This window comes from Parasteatoda tepidariorum, chromosome 1 (assembly GCF_982258835.1).
Source record: "Parasteatoda tepidariorum strain Cologne lab strain chromosome 1, Ptep-v5.0, whole genome shotgun sequence".
Taxonomy (NCBI): domain Eukaryota; kingdom Metazoa; phylum Arthropoda; class Arachnida; order Araneae; family Theridiidae; genus Parasteatoda; species Parasteatoda tepidariorum.
Window position 1 is genome coordinate 12,883,920 of NC_141755.1, and position 25,486 is coordinate 12,909,405.

The 25,486-nt window shown below is 28.5% G+C and overlaps 1 protein-coding gene across 6 annotated transcripts in view; it reads left to right on the plus strand.

Moving 5' to 3' along the window:
* Positions 1-25,486, plus strand: part of LOC107442127 (neuron navigator 3) — a 521,654-nt gene that overhangs the window by 69,701 nt on the left and 426,467 nt on the right. For all 6 annotated transcript variants that reach the window (XM_043039754.3, XM_087159425.1, XM_087159438.1 and 3 more), the window contains exon 2: positions 7,390-7,507. In XM_043039754.3, the coding sequence (XP_042895688.3) occupies positions 7,390-7,507 (118 nt within the window). The remainder of the gene's footprint in view (positions 1-7,389; positions 7,508-25,486) is intronic.

Sequence of the window (25,486 nt, forward strand, 5' to 3'; positions counted from 1 at the left end):
ATTCATTATATTAAGCTGATTAATTATGTAGTTTTTATGCTAAAAGCAAAAGTTTAGAAAAATGAATCCACTCAATCAAAAATTGTCAAAAAAAAAAAAGAAATGAAAAAAGATAAAATTGAAAAAGAAAAACCGTTTCAGATTATCCTTGAGCATAAAAATGAGCTTCGATTTTATGCTAAATTTAGTCTCTACATTGTAAACAATTATTCCAGATCAAATTATGGTAAAAAGCAGCAGAACTCAGGATGTCGGTACTTTTTACCCTAAAATTCATTTTACCGGAACTTGTTAAGGAACAAAAATCTGATATACCGAAATTTTTACTGTAATAATTACAGTAAAAACAATGAATCACTTCAAATAAATATCACTGTAAAAATTACGATGGAATATTTTACGATAAAATGGAATTTACAGATGATGCACCCAAAGTGCCGGCACTATATATTGTAATTTGATTTGAAATTTTTTCAGAGTTTAGCTAATAATATATTTTGTAATATACCAGAACGCATTAATAATATGCAAAAAGAAGAGAAAGAAGGAAAAAAATGTTTTGCTTATAAGCAATGAAAAATTCTAAAAATGAGTAAATCTGAAGATTCTTAGCGTTTTCAATAAAATAATTTCAATAATTTCTATTTTCTTTTAAAATATTAAACCTGCAACCATAAAAAATAACACTGCGTGTTGAAATATAAATTAATTTGCTTAAACTTGTTACGGTGCTTAGCTGAAACATATTCTCGAGCAAACTATTCTTTAATGGAAGTAAATGATACAACGATTCAATTTGAAAGGAAATATACACTGAGAAAAAAAAAAGGTAGGTCGAAACTACCAGAATATAGCGAAATGTGCCTTGTTTCTATCTCTATCGGAACACCAAAAAGATCGGTAATTTTTATCCAAGAGCTTTGATGATGATTTTTTGCAAAATTAACAATGAAATATGGTTTTATAATATTCGAAAAAATTTGGTGAATGAGATAAAATTTGGTAATTTTATCATGATACCTTTGAGCAAAGTATAAAAACCATTGACTTTATTCAAATTACTTTTCAGTTTTGTATTTTTACGAAACGTGTTGTAAGAAGAACTGTAATTTTAAAACGCAGAATATTCGAGTAACCATTATCATACGAATGGAAAAATTTCAAGAGAGGAATGGTTTAAATACCGTTCTAGTTTATAAAACCAAATATATTTTGTTTTTATTAACTAAACTTTTTTTTTACCAGAAATGTTATCACCATACAGTACAGTAATTATACCAAAATTTTTTCCCAGTGAAGACCAATTTAACAACTTATTAAGGTTGCGAAAGAATTTATCGATATTATGGTTCGTGGATATACCTATGTTTCTGAGAGTGCAAGGGTAATACGATATAAACAATTTTAGCAGTAGTAATATTTTATTAATTTAGCACTAGCACTGCACAATAGGCTATTGACGATGATTTGGAACCAAAGACATGAAATCAAAATTTTGATCCTCTGCAGAAAGGATCTTTTCCTCGCTTTGGTAGTTCAAAGACCAACGCTAAAGTTGAGTACTTAACGATAAAATAGTTCAAAGAGGACTGATAACTCCCACCCTCGGTCTCTTCACACTCTGATCAAAACTGGTCACTCACCAGCTTACTGATCGCTGCCTGTTATGTATGATTTAGGTGATTTACATAAAATCTTGTCTTACAATCACTGTGGTGCTAATCATAAACATAAGAACATTTAAAAAATTATAGTTCAGACGCAAATCGATCTATAATATAAATTTGAATCAGAAAAATTTTACTTACAAATCAAGCAAATAAATTTATAAAATTATCTTGCTGAAGAATTAATGTAAATTAAACTTTATTTGTTTCTCTTTTGCTTTATTTCGGAAATATAAATAGTTGAAAATGCAAATTTGAGTGAAAAATTCTTAAAGACTTGCAAAACACTTTGCTCACTTTGTAATGAGGAATTCAGTTGAAAATTATTTTTAAGATACTTAAAACAATAACAATATCTAATTAGAGTGTTTATGATACAAATAGATTAATCTCTTAAAAAAGGATTGTAAAATAATTAGAAACTTTGGAATATATATTTCAATACAATAGATTATTTTTTAAAAGTGTTAATTTTAATATTTTAGTTTTGACCTTTTTGAGCACAAATATTATAGTTTCCTATTAAAATACAAATTTTTTAAAATTAAAGCAACTTTTTACAGTCAATATTTACTCATTTAAAAAGCGTGTCAAAACTTTGCGACGTATTCATAGTAAAAATTGTAGCTTTAGACACTAACCTAATAATGACTTCAAAATACCAAAAATGTATCACTAAATAATAAACAAAAAACAGCTCAATTTGCATGTGACACTTAAGATACCTTCTTTATGAGTACAAAAACATTTTTTAACGTCATTCCGGAAAAATTAATATCTCAGTTGTTTCGAAAATTGACAAATTACCCAAAGTTGAATGAATCAAAAAAATATCAATGCATCCGACATACCTAAACTTTTCACGCAATCTTTCACTTCAATTAGAAAAGATCCAAAAGTCTTATCAAAAACTACTTTAAGTATATGCATCCTTTTTTTATTTTTCATTTTCCTTTGTGTTTCTACACGGAATGATAAAAGTGCAAATATATGACTGAATTTCTAATACACCTGGGGTTTCCATCATTCAAGCCATTAATCAGGAAAACATCCAAGTTTGGGTACCCATAAATCATCGCTTTTGACAGACTTTGGACTATTTCATAATCTAGTGCGTGAGAATTTCGAGATTTTTCGTCCAAAAATGATTTGAAGTGTAGCGAGTCGGTATGACATTTAGAAAATGACTAATTATTCTAAAAATTAGACAGAGTGGTAGGATATTCCACCGAAAAATATGCAGGTGAAAGATAAAAAAGAGTAAAGGAATTGTATTTTTAAATAAATTAAAAATTCGCTTTAAGCTTTAAAATTGCTTCGTTTCTAATTAAGCTTAACTTCAAAAGTGTTATAATTTAAAATAAATATTTGCGTTCACCAGTTCCTTTCAGTCTCCAGGGAACGGGATTGAAATATTTTATTTAAAACATTTCGATTTTTTAAATATAAACTAGTGAAAAGCTTTTTTAGATAAAATATTTTACGATTAGTTTATTTTTCTTTTATGTCATCAATTTTCTAATCTGAAGAAAGTAAAATGTTTTAAACTGAAAAAGTTTTAAAAAATTATTTTATTAATGTAGTTTTGAAAATAAACCTCGAGTAATTTTTAAATAACGGTGAAATAAAAAAGCGATACATATTTTATTTTTCGGTATTTAGTTTTCTTAATTAATTGTTGTAATATAAGATAAGCGTTACTCAAAACTCTCTAATTTAGAAATGTTGAAGTAGTATTATTATTAAAAAGAGTTTTTAGAAACTATAAGCTTCCAATATGTTTTTAAGAAGCCAAACTATGAAGCATTTATAAATAAATTTTATACAAACATAAATTCCTTTAGGGAGATCATCCTTTTTAACTCTTAACATTTCAGAAAATCAATTGCTTTTTATATTTTCTAAATATTTTATGTGTTCAACTAGTTTTTAAATTTCGTACTTCTGCAGGATTATTTAAATCCCTATTTCCATTAAACCATATTTTCAAAATTCGCTCCAAGCTATTCATATCCATTCTGCTTTTTTTTTAAATAAGTTGTAGATAATTAAATTACTTTCAACGTAATGTAGATATTCATAAGGGAATTATCAGTCCAATCTTAAGGCGGCTTCGATCCATTTTTCTAAGAATTCATAAATTTTTACTTCGTTCTCAAATTTTTTTATCTGATTTCCATTTTTATAAGAATATAGGTTATTAAATTACCACCAAGTATACATATTTTAAATATCACCATTTTGAAATTTCTATAAGATTTAAATGTTTGCTTTTAGAAATAAAATACTTGCAAATATCAAATACAAAATAATACCTTTAACAAGAGTTCACTAACTACATAAAAAGGGTATACAAAAACCATATTTAATACCGAAATAAAATTTAACTCTTTGGAAACTGCTAGTACAACAGTTATGGCCAACTTTTTGCTTTATAAAATTATTTATTATATGAAAGGCAAAAATTATTTTTGTGATAACATATTTGTTATGCCTTTAACATATCTTTCTCAACATAACATGTTTCTTACCCTATCAAAGTTTCCATAACAGAAAAAAAGAATTTAAGTCCAACTGTTGTACCAGCCGTCTACAAAAGATTAAATTAAAAAATGTATCGTTATTATCACCGTTAATAGATATTTTCAACGGATCGATTGCAAAATTTCTTAAGTTATTTCTTTATTATGCATATAGTTATTATTTAACTCATCAGCAATATACGTAGTTAGTATTAATTATCACATTTTTAATAATGCGATCATCGCAGTTTTATTTTTCTTTATTTGAAGCATTTTTTTCTCAACAATCAACTGAATATTCATTAAAATCGTTACGATTTAAAAAAAAGCCCAAATATCATTTTTTTTAAAAAAGTAGGAAAATATTCCTCTATAATCACTTTCAAATCAATACTTTCTTCCTTCTACAGCGTTCATGTTCGTCCTTTTTTTAAGGGTTTCATGTTCTCCCGAGGTAAAAAATACCCCCTCATTACAAAGAAATTAAACATTTACAGCTCATTCTTCCATCCACAATACTCTCAAACCCAACCCCACTCCAACAATTTTAATATCTTCAACAGAAAAGTGCTAGTTTTTCTTTTCCTATCTTAGTATTCTTCTCAATGTAATACAAGCATAATCAGTTAAGCTGAAGAACTTAAAAACATTTCTTTTAAAGGCTAGATTGCGTGCTTCTCAAAACGTTAGCTCACATTAATCTTGCGTTTCTGTCTTACGTTTTGCCTGCATCGGTGTGTTTAAGGTATACAAACAGGGCAGGGAAGGTTTCTTCCGTTGGGCCTCATTAATTCTGCATCATGCATATTCTTTTCTTTTTTTTCTTCTTCTTCTTCCTCTACTCATCCTCCTCATATTTCATCTCTGTGATATGAAACATGCTTTCCCTCAATCTTTCATTATTCATATTTTGACGTTTCTTACAAGCATCTTGAATATTTTACTAATCCCGGAAGTTATTTGAAGTAAATTATTATTTAAATTAATTTTTAAGAATTTATTGGAATTAAATCACCGATAAGTTTGTTAATATATAAATAAATATTTGCTTGACTTCATACTAATTAAGTGATTATGAAAGTGGTTAAAAATGGTAACTTAATAAATTCGTCATCTTTACGTTACAATTTATAAATCTAATGAGTGTTAACAATTCTTAGAAGCTGAATGGTTATTATAATTTAATGCACTTTTCACAGATGAATTACTAAATTAAGCATGAAATCTATTATATATGTACTTGGAATCTTTATCTCTCTGCTCGCTGTGCTTACGTTCCCTTAAAATGCTTTTGAATTGCTGCTTAATTCAAATTCATTTCGCCCATCCATTGCTTGTTGTTGTCGTTCATTTACGTCGCACTAGAGCTGCACAATGGGCTATTGGCGACGGTCTGGGAAGCATCCCTGAGGATGATGCGAAGACATGCCATCACAATTTTGATCCTCTGCAGTGGGAATGGCACCCCGCTTTGGTAGCCCAATGACCTGCACACAAAGTCGAGCACTTTACGGTAGAACTGTTTAACGAATACCAATACCGCACACCCTCGGCCCCTTCATAGACTGATCCAAGTGGTCATCCACCCACACACTGACCGCTGCTAGTAATGCTTGACTTCGGTGATCTGCTGGGAACCGTGTCTTAACGATCAATCCACTGCGGGACCTCACCTATTGGATACATATCGATATAAGTGTAGCTTTGCATGTATGCTGATTTGCATAAATGCTGTATGTATACTTTATATGTATGCTTTATGTATACTTTGTATGTACGCTGTATGTATACTTAATATGTGCACTCATTCTTAAAATAAAATTCTAAAAGTATACTCTGATATAATTATACCCTGATATAATTATAATTATCCTCTAAAACATTTATACTCTGAAATCTTTGATTTGCAAACATTTCATTCAATTTGATTTATGTACATATACTATTAAGGCATTTTTCATAGAAAAACAAGCGTTTTCTAGAGGCGACGCATACTTCTTAGTTTCTTCTAATTTCTATTCAACATCTTAGTCAACAACTTTTATTCAACATCCCTAAATCTGGGGTTTGGGGTATGGCTATTAAGATCACAGTTCTATAAGCACTTACATCTTGAAAATGCCACATATTTTCAGGTTGCCTCGCATTTCAAATAAGTATTCTGAAAAAGAATTGGTTGCAATATTTCTATTACGTAATCGAGCATCATTCAAAGGGGAAAATTTAAACATCTTGATTTGTTTTAACAGAAAGCGCCGTATAGACGATAGGGAATTTTTGGGAATTTCTTAATGCGTATATTTCCAAGAATTATTACAGTCACCCCTTAACATCAGAAAATAATCTTTTAACAGTAATATTGAATTTTTATGACTCACTGGAAAGAAAGGTTTATTTCGTCTTCGAATTAATAATAGAATCTATTTTAAGATATGAATTAGTATAAAAAGACTCGTATGAGACATTCCATGTTCCATACATTTCAAAGTTAGTTGGAAATTATCTTTCAATGAATAATTTACAGAATTTTTCTTATGCATACATTTATAAATTTCAGTAAATATAACCACAATAATTTTAAGTACTTTATTTAAACAAAATTTATTGAAAGCGATAAAAAAAATGTTTCAAAACGAAAATTGTTTAATTAAAAGAATTTTATTGCCAGAGTTAAAAACAATTTTTTGAATCAATAAGCACCATATTTTCTAGCCGATCTCTGTTTACAAAACATATTTTACCCTCACGTTAATTATTAAACAGCATTAAAACTAAAATATAGCTCCCAGTTATCATGCTAACTTTGTAAATTAATAAGCATACACAATGCAAAAGTATAGAATAATTTGTTTGTTTACATGAACTGTTCGCTTTTAACTTTTCATGTCTCTCACATCGTCATTTCAGTTTATTACAGCTTTTTGTTGTCCATGCGAGAATATAACGTAAATTTTATGAAACAAATGTGCATTATTTAAATTTTTTTCATCTAAAATTTAAGATTTAACTGTAAATATCAAATACCGGATTGAACTTCTTTGGTGATTTTACCTGAATCTTGCACTAATTTTTATTTTGCCTAAACAAATTTAAAATTAAAAGTACTTCATCAAACTTTTAAAGGGATGCACAGTTTCGTTTTGTAAATTAAATATAAAAAGTGAATTTAATACTGATAGATTCTTTTTTTTTTCTTCCAGATTTATACTGATTGGGCCAATCATTATTTGGATCGTGGGCGCTATAAGCGTAATATCCAAGATCTACAGGTGGATATATCTGATGGCGTTCTTTTAGCTGACGTAATTGAAGCAGTCAGTAAGTAAACAATTTCATTTCAATTGATCGATAATGCAATATTATGGTTTATTTTACACATTTCTTTAGCATTTCAGATTCGTGAGGAAATTTTTAAAGATTTGCTTTGGATATAATAACCCCTAGAGAAAAATTAGCTAATTTTTTTCAACCAACAATCGCGGACAATGCTGCACCTTTTACCTCATAAACCTTGGTACCAGTGTAAATATTTTCGTTCCCCTACCCAATAAATTCAGTATCCTGTATATGTAGTTGATGCTTAGAATTATAATTCCGTCTGTTGTGTTGGTTTTAATTTTAAGGCATGCGTTAAAGAATTTTTTGTTTTTAATTTCTTCTAATTGCTGAGGAAATTTTTTAACAATTTCTTAAGTAAATACTTACATTACATTTAAATACATATAAATACCGAAATTTCAATTCAAAATGTAGCAGTTGAAAATTAATTCTCAATGAAAATTTCAATCGCAATGAAATAACAATATTTATGAAAAATATTTTTTTTTATTATGCGGAACAGAATTTTTTTTAAAAAAAAACTTTTTTTGTTAGTTCCATTTTTAACCAGTACCAGTATTGCAAATTGGATCGGTACAGGGTATATTTAATTAGTACTTTTTAATACCAGTTAGCCCTACATGTAACAGCGCAATACAAGATGTAAACCAGTAAATTTATATATTTCTGAAATTTATCAAAGTATTAATAAATTTCAACTTGCATTAATTTGTTGAAAAGTTAAATAAATGCATAAAATCTAGTTTCCAAAAATATTGCATTTATTCATTTTGCTGTAAATTTTATAAAATTATTTATATTGTCCCCCCCCCTCCTGGAAATAATTTAAATTCTACTTTATGAGAAATGGTGAGAGTTATTTTTTTCCCATTTAAAAGGTTTTTAATACATAAACTAGCTACTTCTTTTAAATTTACTGGCAAATTAATTAAGATTAATGACCTTAATTATGATGATTAATCATAATTAATTACCGAAAGGCTCTGTAAAAGTAGAATATTTTATTAGGTTTGATAAAGTTTCCTGCTACTAATTTTCTTTTTCTATCTAAGCTTTTTATGTAATTAATTGAAATGAAAATTTAAAATCGTTATAAAATGTATTGAAGCTATGTGGTATTATTTCCAAATTCTGCCTGATGTAAAATTTTGCTACCTGAAATAATTGGAATGCGACTGGTATAAGTAATAAATTTGTATTCAAGCATTTGTATTACATTTGTAATACATTTGTATTAACATTTGTATTATACGGTATTTACATTTTTTTAATAAATCCTGCTTCATTTTGTAACTTAAAATTATATTTTTAAATTAAAACGTTCCTTTAAACCTTTAAATTAAGCAGTTTTCACAAGGTAACACAGTCCTTTTCATGCCAGAAATTATATGCTATCTCATGAATAAAAAATGTATAGTTTGTCAAACGTATAGTTTATATAAAATTAGGCTACGACATGCGACCCCAATTTGGCTCTCGGGTGGTATAAGAGCTCTTCCCGACTGTATTGATTATTTTAAGTAAGAAACTTCTCTGTAAAAAATGAAAACTCGATTACCAGGAAACTTTCTTCATTTTTGACGGAACTGTTTCTTGGTATATGCTCCGAACAAAGATTTCGTGAAAGTGCCGATTTCGTCACATCTTCAAGGAAACGGATTTCAAGTTGAGGTAACATATTTGTCATACATTTAAGAGTTCGCATTTCGTCACACGATTTCGTGACGAAATTATTCTCAAAATTAACGAAATACTGCTCAAAGATTGCTAACTCGTCAAAAGTGAAAGTTTTATTTCCGAGAGCGCTCATATTCCAGAAAAATAATACATTAATTACAAATATGAATAAACACAAATATCACTTTTATTTTGAAAGTTTAATAGTGTTTACAATTATCATTTAAACTTTCATATTACAAGTATTGTTTCTGATTTTTGATAGTTTTATTTGTTTGTTTTATCAATACAATGAATAAAAAAAACAATATTAAAATTGCAATTGTAAAATTTTTAGTAATAAAGTTTAATATTTTGGTCAAACTTATAAGTCTACATTAAATAAAGTTATGCAAATTATCAATTTGCTCTCAGTTTGCTTAAAAATGAATGAAACCTAAATTTCGAAAAAAATAGTAAACACATAGATAATAAAATTAATTGATTTTCGATTTTAAAAAATATAATGTTTAACTATAAAAATATAATGTCGAATTAAAATGAAAGAATAATAATAATAATAGTGCGTAATTATAATAATAATAATTTAAGTAAATAGATTTTGTACAATTTTAACGCCAATATAAAGAATTCATAAATTTAATAAATGTGTAGTAAGAGGTCACATATTTGATCAGATTAAAATTAATTTCTAACAGAAAGATGTAAATTTCCTATTTTGTTCAAATACACTCTCAGTACCATTAATACCGAAGAATATATTTAAATAAATGAATACATTTTAAACAGCTGCCTCCTTCCTCTTGTAAAATACATTCATTTTATTGAACTGCTTTAGAACAAACCAGAAAGATATCAATAAAGTATAATATTTCGAAGCAAAGTTTTGTAAAAATATGCATGTCATATATTTCAATAATCTCAATTGATTTAATCTATTTCATGTTGAAATTACTTTTGTAAATAATTAAAATAATTTTGTTTTACTATCTATTTAGCTACACATAATTTAATTTCCTTGAAATCAGTTCCTTAAACGACTATTTGAAAACTATATTCAAAATAATATTTGAACTTTTTAAACTTAAATGCCATTATATATATAAAAAAAAAAAATACTTGAATACAGATCAAAAAAATATAATTTATTTTTAAATAATAAATATTTTTAAAAGTTTTGCTGGACTCTTTTGAACTTAAAATATTTTAATGCAAAACAAATTGAATATATATTATAAAAATGAAATAAATTAGATAAGTTAATCTATACAAAAACTAAATTTATATTTTGAAAAGAATTTTATACAGTTTACGTCAATAAAAATTAAATAAATGAGTCATTACTGTTACTGAATTGAAGATATATTTCGGAAAGAATTCAATAATTTAAGAATAAAATGCATATGAGGAAAATAATTATTTCGTTGTTGATATATTTGAAATAATTTTTGAGTGATAATTCTGTAGCTAAGTATAAAATATTTAGTAATCAGATCAGTGAATAAAAATTGGGGAACTAAAAACAATTTTTGTAATTTTAACGGGCGTTGAACCATAAATTCACTTTAACTTGTAGCAATTTTAGTAGAGTGTTATGCTGAACCATATTACTATATTTTTTAACCTATGGTTGGTACTATCAAAAATAGCAAATTATAGCATAAGAGAGGAAGTGTTCTAATAGATAAATTTAGCTATTTTATTTTACTGTTTAATTTGAAGGAAACGTGGTTTAATTTAACTCTTTATTAAAATTGCAGCAAATTTTCCTCGTATTAAGTTCCAAAGTACAGGTATTATGATCCAATAATGAACCAATTTTTCTAAGGGTGTATGTGGAGAAAAAAAAATCTGAAAAATTATGGTATTTTATAGTTATGACCTTTCTAGTTTAAAAAAAAATTCTAATTCTGCTGAATAAAACCAAAATATACGGTATTTAAATCATTCATTTGGTAATTTTTCCTCTCATATGGTAACGGTTAATCGGGATTTCTCGTTTTCAAAAATTATAGTTCTTATTTTCAAATAATTTGGTAAGAAATACAAAACTGAAAAGTAAATTTAATCGAATAAATGGTTTTTATGCCATGCTCTAAGGTATCATGATAAAAACTACCATATTTTGCCAGATTTTTCAAATTTTCACACATTATAAAATCAAATGTCATTGCTAATTTTACAAAAGCTATTACCAAAGCAAATCGGTCGAAATTTCCTGACTTTTTAACGCTTCTATATAGCCAGAAATGCGGTAAATTTTACCATATGTAAGAAACAACTTTTAAAAGAAAAACAAAATAATACTTTTATTAAAATTTACACACACCGTTATTCTAAAAACTCAAAATCTATATCGTACACAAGAAACACGGAATACTAAATATGTAATAAGAATATAATTAATGTTCACATGCACACTTTTACACATATTCCGGCTGTTTTGACCATAGTTATTTACTATCATTATAAATGTGAATACACGCTGTTACAAAAATGTAACGACAAACTTTTGGAGGATGTAGAAGACGTAGGGAGCAGCAAAAGGACTGAAAACTGTATAGCAATTCATGATCACAAACGTCGCGGAAAAATAGTAGCAAAGGCAGAAAATTTAAAAGGGCACAAGTGGGTGATTACCTGAAAATTGTACAGTATATAATGTTACAATAGATCAGCGGTTTTCATTTTGCTTAGGTAATGGAACCCTAAACGATCAAACTTCTTTTGGTAGAGTCCCAATTTTACAAGAAAAAAGTATATAAATATATTTGTGAACGTATTCAACAATAATATAGTATTTTATTTTGAGATTATTTAATTCGCTTCCAAATAAGGTCACCAGGTTCAAATCCCAGCGGTGACCGGTAGATACGAGCTCCACTCCCGGCTTGCACCGACCACTGTGCGGACATAAAAATATCCTTAGTTATGGGCTAGAATCTCCTTGCGTGTCGGTCTTACCTTGGGAGGTTTCGTGGTTTTCCTCTCCAAGTAACGCAAATGTGAGTCAGTTTCATCTCAACGAAAGCTAGTTTGTTCCAATGCTTGGTCAAAGAGTTCCTTTGTTTTGTGGATTGGGATCAAAATTACAAGGTTACTGAGTTGAAAATTGATAGTTTAAAACACAGAATTGTGTCGGCTGTTTGACCCCGGTTATATAAGAGAAAATAAGATGGATTTTTTCATAATTTTATTATTTAAATTACTTAACAATAACTTACTTAACAATTTATTACTTAAATTACTTACAATCTTAAATTAAATTTCAAGTCCTACAGCTAAATTCGCAATCCTAGAGCTTTGTCTAGTCTAGTACTTAATTCGTTTTTGGTGTATATACATAAATTAAAAATGGATAAAATGTGCCAAATTATGGTTTTCTTTGGAATGAAAGCTAAAAAGAACTGCTACAAGAGTTGAAAATGGTTTTTAGAGAAAGAAATTATTAGAAAATTTACTTTATTTTGTTTGATTAGACAAGCCTGGTGGGAAATACGAAATCTTTTTTTTTATTATTATTTATTCAACATATTGTTGATAAGAAAATTTTATGTTTCTTTTTGATTGATAAATCAATTATATAATTATATTAAAGCAACCGAAATCTTAAATATATAATAGCTTGTTTCGTAAATTTAAACTTAATTAAAAGTTCCAAAATCGTTCTGGGTTATAAAAAAGTCCTAACTCTTGGAACCCCTTTGAACTCTTTTTGGGAACACCACTTATGAGCCGCTGCAATAGATGTTCATTGTTTGTACTATAAGATAATGCGTATACACTACCAATATTCTCACATTTACAATAAATTTTATTGATTAGTTTTTACAATATTTAAATTTTTATAATATTGTGAATGTTTGTTTACTTATTTCATTTAAACATTCACTACAAAATCTTTTCTTTTTCTTTTTTTGGTTTTTAAATTATTTCCAAAAATGAAATAGATCTTACTTAAAGCACGAATTCAAATAATTAGTATAACTTTTAAAACAGACTTAGATTAAAAAAAATCACAAAGTTGAAAAAGGAAACAAAACAAATATGGTGATGAAAAAGTCCTGATATTACACACTGAAGCAAAACCTTCTATTTGAACGATAATGAAATCTAAACACTTTAAGCAAACATAGTTTAAAAATCTTCCAAATCAAACAAAATAATTTAGATTTATTCAAATACACGAAAAGCAAGAAATCATTCCATTTTTCTCAACAATGCCGTTTATATTAAGACAAACTGTCCTTAAAAATAACTAAAGAAACCAAACTGAGAATGTTTGTTTTTCTTTTATTAAATATCACTTATCTTTTCTTTTTTTTAAAACCCGAGACGTTTTTCAGTCTTCCTTCATCCATCAGTTGAAATACTATCTTTTATTAGAATACATTTGAAGTATTCAAAGTAGAAATTGTATCTATTATGTCAGAATAAAGAACAAAGTTTCCGGCAATCTGCCAATTGTCGAAAGGGCGATTACATAAAAATGAATGATTTATTCAAATAACGGAGATGGACTGTTTAAATATTTATTCTTTTTAAAAAAGCATTTCTTGTTCTTCAAAATTACATTACGTCCGCAATATTTTTTATAATGTTTGAAATATTATTTATATAATAGATTAACACAATTTTTGGTTTTTAATTATATTTTCATTTTTTTAAACTAACTGTAAGTGTTCGTAAGTATTAAAATAAAAATTCTTATGTTCTAAAAGAGCATCATCATTTTTTGAAAAATTATAGGCAATTTTCCTAAAGTTTAAATATTTGTATTAAATTATGCACACTGAAAAAAAAATGGTCAAAACTATCAGAGTTTGGTGAAATTTACCGTGTTTTCGTCTCTATGGAAACCTAAAAAAATCGGCAATTTTTACCAAAGTTCTTTGGTAATAATTTTGGTAAAATTAGCGATAAAACATGATTTTATATTTAGTGATAAATTTGGATAAAAATTTAGTAGTTTCATCGTGCACTTTAGAAACCATAAAAACCATTTATTCGGTTAAATTTGCTTTCCAGTTTTCTATTCTCTACTGTATACGTGTTAAAATAAGAACTATAGTTCTTAAAACCAGAATTTCCGGTAAACCATTCCTTTATGAGCAGAGAAATTACTGAATAGTTTAAATACCGTTCATTTTGGTTTTATCAACTAAAATTACGTTTTCTTTTATTTTTTTAGCCAGAAATAATATTACCATACAGTTTTATAATTTTACCGTTTTTTTTCTGTACAGGGTTTCCAGTGCACAAGAATATTTAACCGTCCCTTGTATTCAATTTAGTTTATGGAAAACCGTGCCATTAAAATATAATATGTACTTTTATATTATAATATTCCTAGTATGTATATAAATTAGGAATATTTTTGTGAAACTTTTATGAACCGTGTCTATAACTTTAAAAATAAAAAATCTTAAGTTCTAGGCATTAAAATATTGGGTTTCTAGAAGAGAAATATTATTTTTTTTATTTTGAAAGAAATGATAGCGCAATTTTCTTAAAGATTCAAAATATTTTGTTAAATTTTTAAGGGGGCCACTAAAGTTCTTACGCATATTTTTAGCTTTTGTACGCCTTCACTAAAGTTAATTATAAAAGGAGTGACTGAGTGACTAGGTGCAGTAAAGTAGCGTTAAAATCTCAGAAATGGTATGAGATCTGAGAAAAAATTTGAATTTCTAAGTTTGCAGAGCATCATTGATTTAGTAAGAATTGACACCTTGTGAATGTTAAAACTAAGAAAATGACGCATTAAGCCCTAAAACGCGCATTTGTTTGTTCAGAATTTTCTACACCGTATCGTTTCGAAATGATCCTAAGAAGAGAGAAAGAACTAGTTATCACAAGGTTTTGATTTAAAAAGATTAAGAAAAGTTAGAAAAATATAAATTAAGGTAACTAAGTTTCTTGAGATTATTTTGTCGTGGTAGAAGGAAATTCTAGTCAGAAAGATGGAAATTCTAGCCAAAGAAATGAGAGTTTCAGGCTTCTATTTCTTAACACCGTCTTCCACTGGATGTCTAAACGTACTCAAGAAATGATGTTTTATTTAATATTTCATAGCCGTCGTTGTGTGAACGGCCGACCCAATTTTGTGGGTTTACGATTACTAATGTTCAACTCCGTAACCCTATAATTTTGAACCTAATCCAGAAGACAAGGGAACTCCTGGATCGAATATTGGGATAAATTTGCCTTCGTGAAGGACTTTTTGATGGAACTAAACCGCATTTGAGTTACATGGAGAGGAAAACTACAAAAACCTCCCACGGTTACAATGATGGCAATGGCAACTCATGATCCGTCTAGCACTGAGGATATTATTTCACGTCAGCACTGTGGTCGGTGCAAACCGGATGCGGAATTCGTATCGACTGGGATTCGAATCCGGTTCTCCTCATTGGAAGGCAAACACTGAGCCATCGACACTCCAAGAGTTATGCAATTTTATAATTTACTTCTTTGCATACCTCGTATTAATTTCATGATTGAAATACTTAATACTCAATTTCCTAAAAGGTACCACTGTAAACGATTTATTCTCGCATTGTATAGCCACTTTATAGAACATGGATACCACTCCTTTAAATGCATCTACATATATTTATTACTTAATAGGATAGTAACGAACCCCTGTATATTCCATTTTTGTTCAATAACGGTTACCATCTTTCTGGTAGTTGCATGATTCAACAATCCTAAGACTTCTGATCTTTACAGGGAAAAACTTTCTGAAGTCCTTTTTGAAGTCTTTATTTGCAGTAAAAGTTTTTGCGTTTAAATATTTTTTTAATTTAATTTTTTAAAAAAAATATTTTAATTTAATTAATTTTTTTAATTTAATTTTTTTTAATTTTTTTGCCTTTAATTATTTTTCTGCGTTTAATTATTTTTTTTAATTATTTTTAAGTCGAAACAAGTACTTATACAAAAGTTCCACCATTGAAGAGTATGGTGGATGTGATAATACATACCGAAATACATCAAAATAATAATACATCAATACATTGAAAGGGTAAAATTTTTTGGAAGGTATCTGAACTTACATGATATCTCTTGTAACTATGATAGAACATCAGATTTTTTCCATTGATCAATTCCGGCATTTTCTGCTTGAGAAAATCATTTAATTTGTTAAGCTGATAGCAATATTTAATCTTTAGAAATAATAGTGATATTGTGCCGCAAAACTTCGTTTTTAAATACTTCTCATTTTTAAAAGTTTTTCACAAATAAGTCTTTATTATTATGTTAGTTGGCAAAAAACAATAATAAGATAATGCGACTGTAAAAAAAAAAAAATAATTAAATGAAAATAAAATAAATAATTTTCTAGGAAGAAATAAAATTACTTCGCAAACAACACATCCTATTATCGCAGAAAATATTTAGCAATATATGACTGCAAAACTGTACAAATTTTTATTCAATAATTTTGAAAAATTATTTATTTCTCAAAATGAAGAAATCTTTTCTAAAAGAACTTTTTTCCCCAATATCATTTATTAAATCTATTCACAAAAGAAATCATTTGTTACTACCAAAGTCATTGAATGAATAAAACACTGTCTTTTAGTTAAATAGAGATCAAGAAACATATTAGGCATAAATTCGAGAACAATGCTTCCGGAGTTTTGCCAAATATCAAAAGAATATACTTAAAACTTAAGTATTTATTTAAACAATGGTAGTGTATCATTTAATCATTTTTTTTTATCAAAATAGATTTATGTATTTATGTTTGTTTCTTTTAACAGCTTAGAGAAACTCCACAAATTTTCCTCTCAAAATGATATTAACTAACATCATTTATTTTAATAAATTGCGAAAATTTATCAGTATAGCTTACTGATAAACTTTGTTAGAAATTTCTTGAAAAAATGGTCAAATAACAATATATTTAATATTAAATTGATATTTTACCCTATTTTAACAAACCAGTTAAATAATTATAAATAAGATGGTATTCAAACTGTTAACTGTAAGAAAAACCGTTTATTTACTGCTTTCACTTACTCTGGTTAAGCAATCAGAATTTTATCACCATTTAACAAGGTGCACCTAATGGAGCATGATAGTGAGCTGATTGTTAAATCTCATTATTTTTGACAATGAATTATTATTATCATCATTATAATTTATTTTTTAATAAGTTGAGTTATTAGCATACATATCATGTTTTAATAGTTACGAATCTCAACTTGTTGCCACATACACACTTTTTAAAGCCTAAGTATGAAAATTTATTCGATTTCAAGACCAACTATTATAACCACTTAAGTCCATATACAATTATGCAATCAAATCTTCAATTAATTTCCGATTATCTGAGGCAGTGCAATCGCTACTGAAGCATTGTGTTTGATGGCAATTCAAATTTCAATCACATCTTGACTACAACAAGATTTATTGTGATATTTATTGTCATTTTATTGGCAAATAGAATTCATAGTCAATCGAATTTCCGACCACTATCAGACGAGTTGGAGCATTCAGATCTTAATTAGAGCTTTGTTACTGATTGTTTTTCAAGGTGCAATACTTTTCTACATGTTGCATTTAAACGCGATCACCTGTTTATCACCAATCGAAACTTTAATGACTTTCCGACACAAACAAGTTAACAGACGCAAAATTAAAAATTAAAAGTATTAATTTTTAAAACTGTGATGCCTAAGTGGAGAAGTAGAAAATAATTCTATTTTTTCTTCAGAAACTTCTATCGCTGCTGAAAATTCATACGGTTCTTTGTTTTGTAGCAAAAGATTTTTTTCTTAATAATCTATTTACAAAACGCAGTTTTTATAATTTTTTACTTTATTTTAGTACATAGAGTTTATATAATTTAAGAAAAATAACACTTATAATAATTCAGGAAATTAAATGAATAATTTAAAGTACTATGAGTTACTTAATTGCGAAACTGCAAAAAGTAACATAATATTAAGCAAAATTTAATCGAATGAAAAATTTTTCGTATTATTATATGCAATATTATTTATAGAACAGATTTGTTTTTATTATTTAAGAGCATTTTTTTAACTAAATTCGGACACGAAAATATTCGTGTTATTAATACAAATATCAACTATATGAATGCAAATATTAGAATGCAAAGTGTTTCACAATAAATGAATAATTATATCAGTTCTTCTTTTAACAATTATTTAATCGTACTGTTAAACATAAATGTAAAATTTTTATGAAACTATGGCCCCTCTTGAAAAGCAAATATTAAAAGAAACGAGAGTCTTTTCCGCGCATCGCGTCGTCACGCACGAAGAAGTTCTACTCCCGATTCCTTTTTGAAAGTCGCATGGCATGTTCCCCTTGCATAATAAGCATGGCATGCATTTTGAGATTCTCTAGTTTCATTCGATTTGAATGTTATTACCGCCCTAGAGAATGTCTTTTATTACCTTTCATTGTTTTTTTTTATTTTACTTTTTCAGGGAAACAGTAGCTGGTCTTTTCCTTCGCACAATGCTTTCAATATTATAAGGCTATGTTTCAAGCTTGAACAGCTTAAGGCTGTTTTTCGAAGGCTCTGTAGTCACATGAAATGAGTTTTTTCTTAAGAATAGTATGCTATTTTCATAACTGCCATGAGTTTGTAGCAGTTGCTCATAACTGTTAATTAGCCAATCTAAAGCCAGCGCTCTCTATGTTGATTCTGAAAATGACGCAAAACGTCAATATGGAGGAAAGACACAGAAAAAGGCATTTGTGGTCAAATTTTTTAATATTTATAAACTTACTCTAATGCTTCATCTGGGCTCATTAAAATTTTCAAAAAAGGAGAATAAGAGAGTGATTTTAATAATTCTCATCTGGGCGGAAAAATGTCGCCAAATCGACAATTTTTTAAAAAAAATTAAATAATATTTAAATATTTGTCCATTCTAAAGAACATTTAATACTTCTTGGCGACAGATCTTCGAAAAACCATGTTAAAAGAATCGAAGCTTTAAAAATATCTAGCTCTGAAACTTCTTTATCTACAGAATTTTCATTTCTAAATAATGGTGAAATGACCAGTAGCAATATTTTCATCATTAGATTTCAATATTTTCATCATCAGATTAACCACTAAAGTTACGGTTCGGAACTGTTTTTTTTATTACCTTTTTTCGTTTACAACTGGGACGGTAAAAAAAAACATGAATGCAAAACTATGCGGTTTTGTAACCATAGTTTCTAAATCATGAAAATAAAACTTGAATGATCTTTGGAATAGTGTGAGTGCTGCGCCATTCATGTGTGAATGATAGTTTTGCATTATAATAGTGTCCAGGGTCGCCGATTGAAGGGTGCAGGACCCTGGAAACTCTAAGTGTATAGTAGAAAATCAAGAACTATTGTGCTGTCCACGTTGGGATTCGAACCCCCGTTCCACCCGTCATGAAATTGACCAATTAGCCCATAACGAACGGCATAAAACCATTTATTCGCTTAAATTAATTTGTAATTTTGTATTTTCTACTAAATGTGGGGTAATAAAAACTATAATTCGCAAAACCAATAATTTCTACGAAACCGTTACCATATGGAAGTAAATAATTACCAAATTAATGATTTAAATACCGCATAGTTTGGTTTTATTACCAGAATTCTGATTTTTTTTTACCAGAAATACCATTAACAAGTACGGTAATATTACCAGAATCTTTTATTTTACCATGAATATTATTTAGAATCTTTTATTTTACATTTATGCAAGTATGTAATAGTTTAGAAATGTTTTATTCTTTTCTATAAGCACAGCAAAAACATGATTTTATTCTTTAATTATTTTAAAATAATATTCATCTCTCCTTTCCTTGCGAATCTCCGATAGGCTTATAACTAATTCAATAAAAGGCTAAACACAATACCAAATTTAAATACCCCATGCCAGACGATACCACCTAATTGAAATTTCATGTTGTGTTACAATAAATGCAGTGACGTATAATCGATGCTTTTACATAATATCAAGTCATTATCCGACATCAATAAATACTATTAAGCACCATCACCCATAACACTTAAGCTGCCTTAATCTTCCCCAATAAACCTAAACAGTATCCCCCCTATCTCCGGATTCCCTGCTGAAGACGACCACACCCCTACTGAAAGTCCTAAACTCACCCCCCTACCTTCACTTTACTTAAACGGCATCAAAATTCCCAATATTCTTGGGAGCAGATGTTAATGGCCCGTAATTCCCTGACTGTTCTCCATTCTAGAGAAAACGTTGAAATAGTGACTCAGTACAAACAAAAGAGGGTCCCCGCGACCCCAGAGTTGTATTTGAACGGGAATTTTGTGATTTCTCAGCAGGGGGGGGGGCTCATTTTTGCCCTCCATGAATTTTCGTGACGGTTCGTGTCAACGTGTTTTATTTTGTTTGAATAAATATATGGGGTGGAAGATTGATAGAAGAGTGAACAGACGCTTTAATCAATTTCTTTTAAGTTTGAATTGAATTTTGACACCGTTTTAAAAAGAAGAAGTGAAGGAATTAATTTTGCCACAGCAAGGGGCCTTTTTTTTATTGAAAACTCTAAATATTAATATATTTTGGAAAAGAAAAAATTAAAGTGATCGACAGGAATTTTTTTTTTTTTTTTTGAGGAAAAAAGATGATGTTGTTGTAAATTTATATGGAAATAAATTTAGTTTTTAAATATTGTCTTTAATTAACTAATTTCGCAAATTAATTCAAATAAAGTTCAGCATGCTCAGGGTGTCTCAGAATTATTGGGACAATCTTGAATGGGGGGATTACAGAATTACACTCACTGGGATCACTGGGATTACAGAATTACACTGCAGCTCATGATCGGAAACGTTGTGGGAAAGTAATATGACAGGTACAAGAAACAAAGATATATGAGACTGAGATCATCTGGAATATTTAATAGTCAAAGATATTACACGTGCTGAAGCAGATGATATGTGAAAATGTAACAAAAGAATGCCACCATTACACGCGCTACACTGTCGGCTACGGATTTGCGGACTAGCTCGAATCTTGTTGGATATCCGCAGCAGCTCGGACGATTCTTGCAACCACATCCAGCTCGGAATCCACATGCGTCGCGAACACAACACTTTTCAGTACACCCTAAAGAAAGAAATCCATGCTGCTTGATCGTTATTATATAATAATAATTGGTTTGGTAATAATTTGTTTTTTCCAATAAATTTTTTTTTTTTTTTTTTTTTTTTTTTTAATAACCGTCGTTGAACATTCGACCCAATTTTTGGGTTTGCGACTGCTAATGTTCAACTCCGTGGCCTTGTAATTTTAAACACAATCCAGAAGACAAGGAAACTCCTGAATCAAGTATTAGGAGAAATTTGTCTTCGTGGAGGACTTTTTGATGGAACTAACCCGCATTTGCGTTACATGGAGAGGAAGACCACGAGAACCTCCCACGGTTAACCTAACGGTAAGGGGACTCTAACCCATGATCCGTCTACCACTGAGGATATTTCACGTCTGCACTGTGGTCGGTGCAAACCGGATGCGGAATTTTCCAATAATTTTACGATATTTGGCAACAACAAAAGTAAAAATGTAAATTTCATTAATAATTTGAACCTTTTAGTATTTGGTAGGATCCGCTCTTATGTGACAGTGCGTGTTCAGTGGTAAATTAAAGATTATTTACTTTCATCATGAAAGGAAACTATTCTAGAACATAAGTGAAATGTTATTCGAAAATATTGTTGAACAGTATTGAACTTTGTATTGAGCGAAAGAGAAACTTCAATTACGGAGTTTCATTTCAGTTTTCTGGAGTGCTTCCTCCCAAAACTGAGCTAAGATCGATCAGTGGATCACAAAACAAATGCTGTTTAGAATTAGTTTAATTCTAAGACTATCTATGTATAAGAATTTAATCCTATCTTATCTCTTATTTGATTTTCTCCATCCGTTTATAGCTTATTATTAATGGATATAAGCATCACACGTTAATTACAATTGCCCAAAAGACCTTATTATATTCTACACAGAGAAAAGAATTCTGGTAAAATTACCGTATGGTAAGGTAATGACATTTCTGGTAAAAAAAAACATAACTCTGATTAATAAAATCAAAATATACATTATTTAAATCATTTATTCGGTAATTTTTCCGCTCATATGGTAACGGTTTACCGGAACTTCTGATTTTCAAAATTACAGTTCTTATTACCGCACACTTAGGAAAATACAGAACCGAAAAGTAAAATTAACCGACTATTTTATGCCATGCTCTAACTCATAATTATAAAATTACTAAATTTTACCACAGATTATAAAACTATATTTCATTTGTTACTTTTACCGAAATCATTATCAAAGCGCTTAGGAAAAAATTATAGACCTTTCTGGTGCTCTCATAGAGCCGGAACCATGGTACAGTTTACTATATTCCAATAATTTTGACATACTTTTTTGATAAGTGTATCTAATTTTGGGCCGGCTTTCGTAAATCTAATTTTGAGAGACGGTAAGAGCTCCAGATACCTAGATTAAGCCCTTTATATATTTGATTTTAATGCCATTTCTTTTTATTTTAACAGTCTTTATTTTACATTGGTGCAGTTGCTGCAAAGGAAATTCCCTTTTTTTTATTATTTACATTTATTTTCCTGAACGTAATTATGTGCAACAGGCATAAATCAGTGCATTACCTGTACAACTGAACAATTTGTCTAAATATTTTATGTTACATCCACTTTTATAAGGATCTGGTACTAAGATTCTGGTTCGATTAAAATATTACGTATGTTCTCTTGACATGTAAATTTACCCTTTAGAAATAATTGATGCATTTTACAAATACTGTTTCTTAAAAATTCCAATGCAAATTTATAATTAATAGGAAGAAATAAAACATTATTAAAATTTAACCAGTAATGTACGGTGCGCCAAAAAATAACGGACATGATTCGAGGGGGTAACCTCAAATATACTTATATTAATTAGTAACACCGGTTACGAAATCAGGCACAAAAACGTACTTCCTCTGCATAAACATACCTTTTTTTTAACGGATTTGGACTTCTGGCTCCCAAAATGTAGTAAGCAGCCGCAAACTGTGTGATATGGTCCCCATAGTTTGAATAGGAGAGTGGTCCTAACTTTTAACCCCTTAATGTTAATTTTAGTTTTTGCATATTTCGTCAAATCTCAAATTTTTAAGAGAATTAAAAAAAAATATTACGCAATTATAAAATTCGTTTATCCAAATATCATTCCATGCACAAAATAAATTTTAGTAAATATTTATTATTTTCTGTTATTTTATTAAGTAATAGTCGAAAAATTTCGAATTGTGAAGTATTTAGAGTTAATAATATAATAACATGCTATAACACTATAATAACATGCTCAATAATAATATTACCTTTAAAATTTAAAATCTGAAAAAATGAAGCTAATAATTGCAATAGTTTACTAAAAACAATAGTTAAGTAATGTCTCGCAAGACTTAAAAACGTTATGGTTCAGAAATTTTACTTTTGATATAATTTAAAGTATTCTAAAATGTTTAAAAAGTAGAAAAATTATTATTCATTTTTTTTTAAATTTTTTATTCGGTGTTTAGTCGTCGAAAAGTCTCATGATACATAAATTTGTTTCTGAACTATTTCAATTAATATATTCTGTTAAAAATTCCTGAAAAAAATTTATAGAACATACATGTTCTTTAGAAATACCTTAACAAACGGGTCAGCAATTTATGATTTCCCTTTAAACGAATAAGAACATTTTTTTTTATAAAAAAATGTAACAGACAATTAGCATAATTATCTTAAAACTCTTAAATTAAAGGAAAACAAATTTTATCAATAGCATTTATTTTCGCTAATATAGCTTTTTATTTTTCAATAAATACGTTTATCACCGTTCAGAAGTTGAATACTGATTATTCTGTAGGTTCCTGTATCAATAACTTTTCCTAGGAAATGCAACTTAGAGGAAATTAAATTAAAGAGCTGACTGAGTAAATATATTAAGGCACTTTCTGTGTCTACTTAGGAAATGTCAGTTGACTCAGATGGATTCTGAAAACAGACTTTCTCTCTTTGTAAATTAAAAATACGAGAGCTTTCAGTATTTATCGAATGAAAATATTTACTCAAAAGTTATAGCTTTGCTATCCTTAATGACCACCGTGACCCACATACCGCTTTTATAGATAATGTATCAATATTAAAAGTATATATAAGCAACTTTAGGTTTCTATTTTCCCTTTGACCGATATGTGTCTAACTCAAAAAGAGAAGTTGAAAATAAAAATTGCGAGTTTGTTAAGTTTCTTGCATTATAATAGTTTTACGTTAATAAAAAAGTTAGAATAATTTAAAATATAAAAAAATTTTGCGTGGAAAGGATGTTTATGTGTTTAATTGAATTTATAAATAAGTTTTAATTTGGTATAATTCGCTTCATTATTTCAATACAATACATGATTAAAAACAGCTTTTATTAGTAACTATATTTTATTATTATTTCTGCTCTACACTGTTCGAATTTTAATTCGAAAATGATGGTAAAATAGGCAGCTTTGTCCATCCGATTAATCGTGAAGTTTACGGTGAAGAACATTTTTTACCTTTACGGTTTTGAAATCATTTATAACTAGTACGGTTATAAGATCATGAATACAAAATTATATGTTTTTTTTAAAATCATTTACAACTAGCATGGTTTCAAAGTCTAAAAAAAAGAAATTCAATTGGACATTAAAGCTAGGTTTTTCATTAGGTAATGGTCATTGGAGAGTGCGAGGCCCTGTAAACTGAAGGGAATGCTGGAGGTGTCAACGTTGGGACTCGAACCCCAGATCTTTCGGTCATGAGACTGACGGATTAGAGCCCTCTGGGTTGCAATAAGTACTCAGTTACAAAAGAACTAAGCTGCATCAGTAGTTGCCTTTAGTTGGTGCGATAAAATTCTGATTGTTTAACCGTATGAGGTGAAAGCAATTAATAAATGATTTTCTCATAATTAACAGTGTGGTTACAATCTTATTAATGGTTATTTGATTGTTTAATTTGAATATAGTAAAAGGACAATGAAAGAAATTGTTATTTAACCACTTTTTTCCAGAAATTTATAACAGTGTATGCCAGTCTAACTATTACTTACCCTACTAATCAAAGTATGAAACTGATTTACAAAATCAGACAAGATGTACAGTCCGCAAAAAAAAAAAGATATCACCCTGAATAACTTTCGTTCTAATGATCGGATTTTCACGAACTAAAAGTCAATCTTAATGGTTC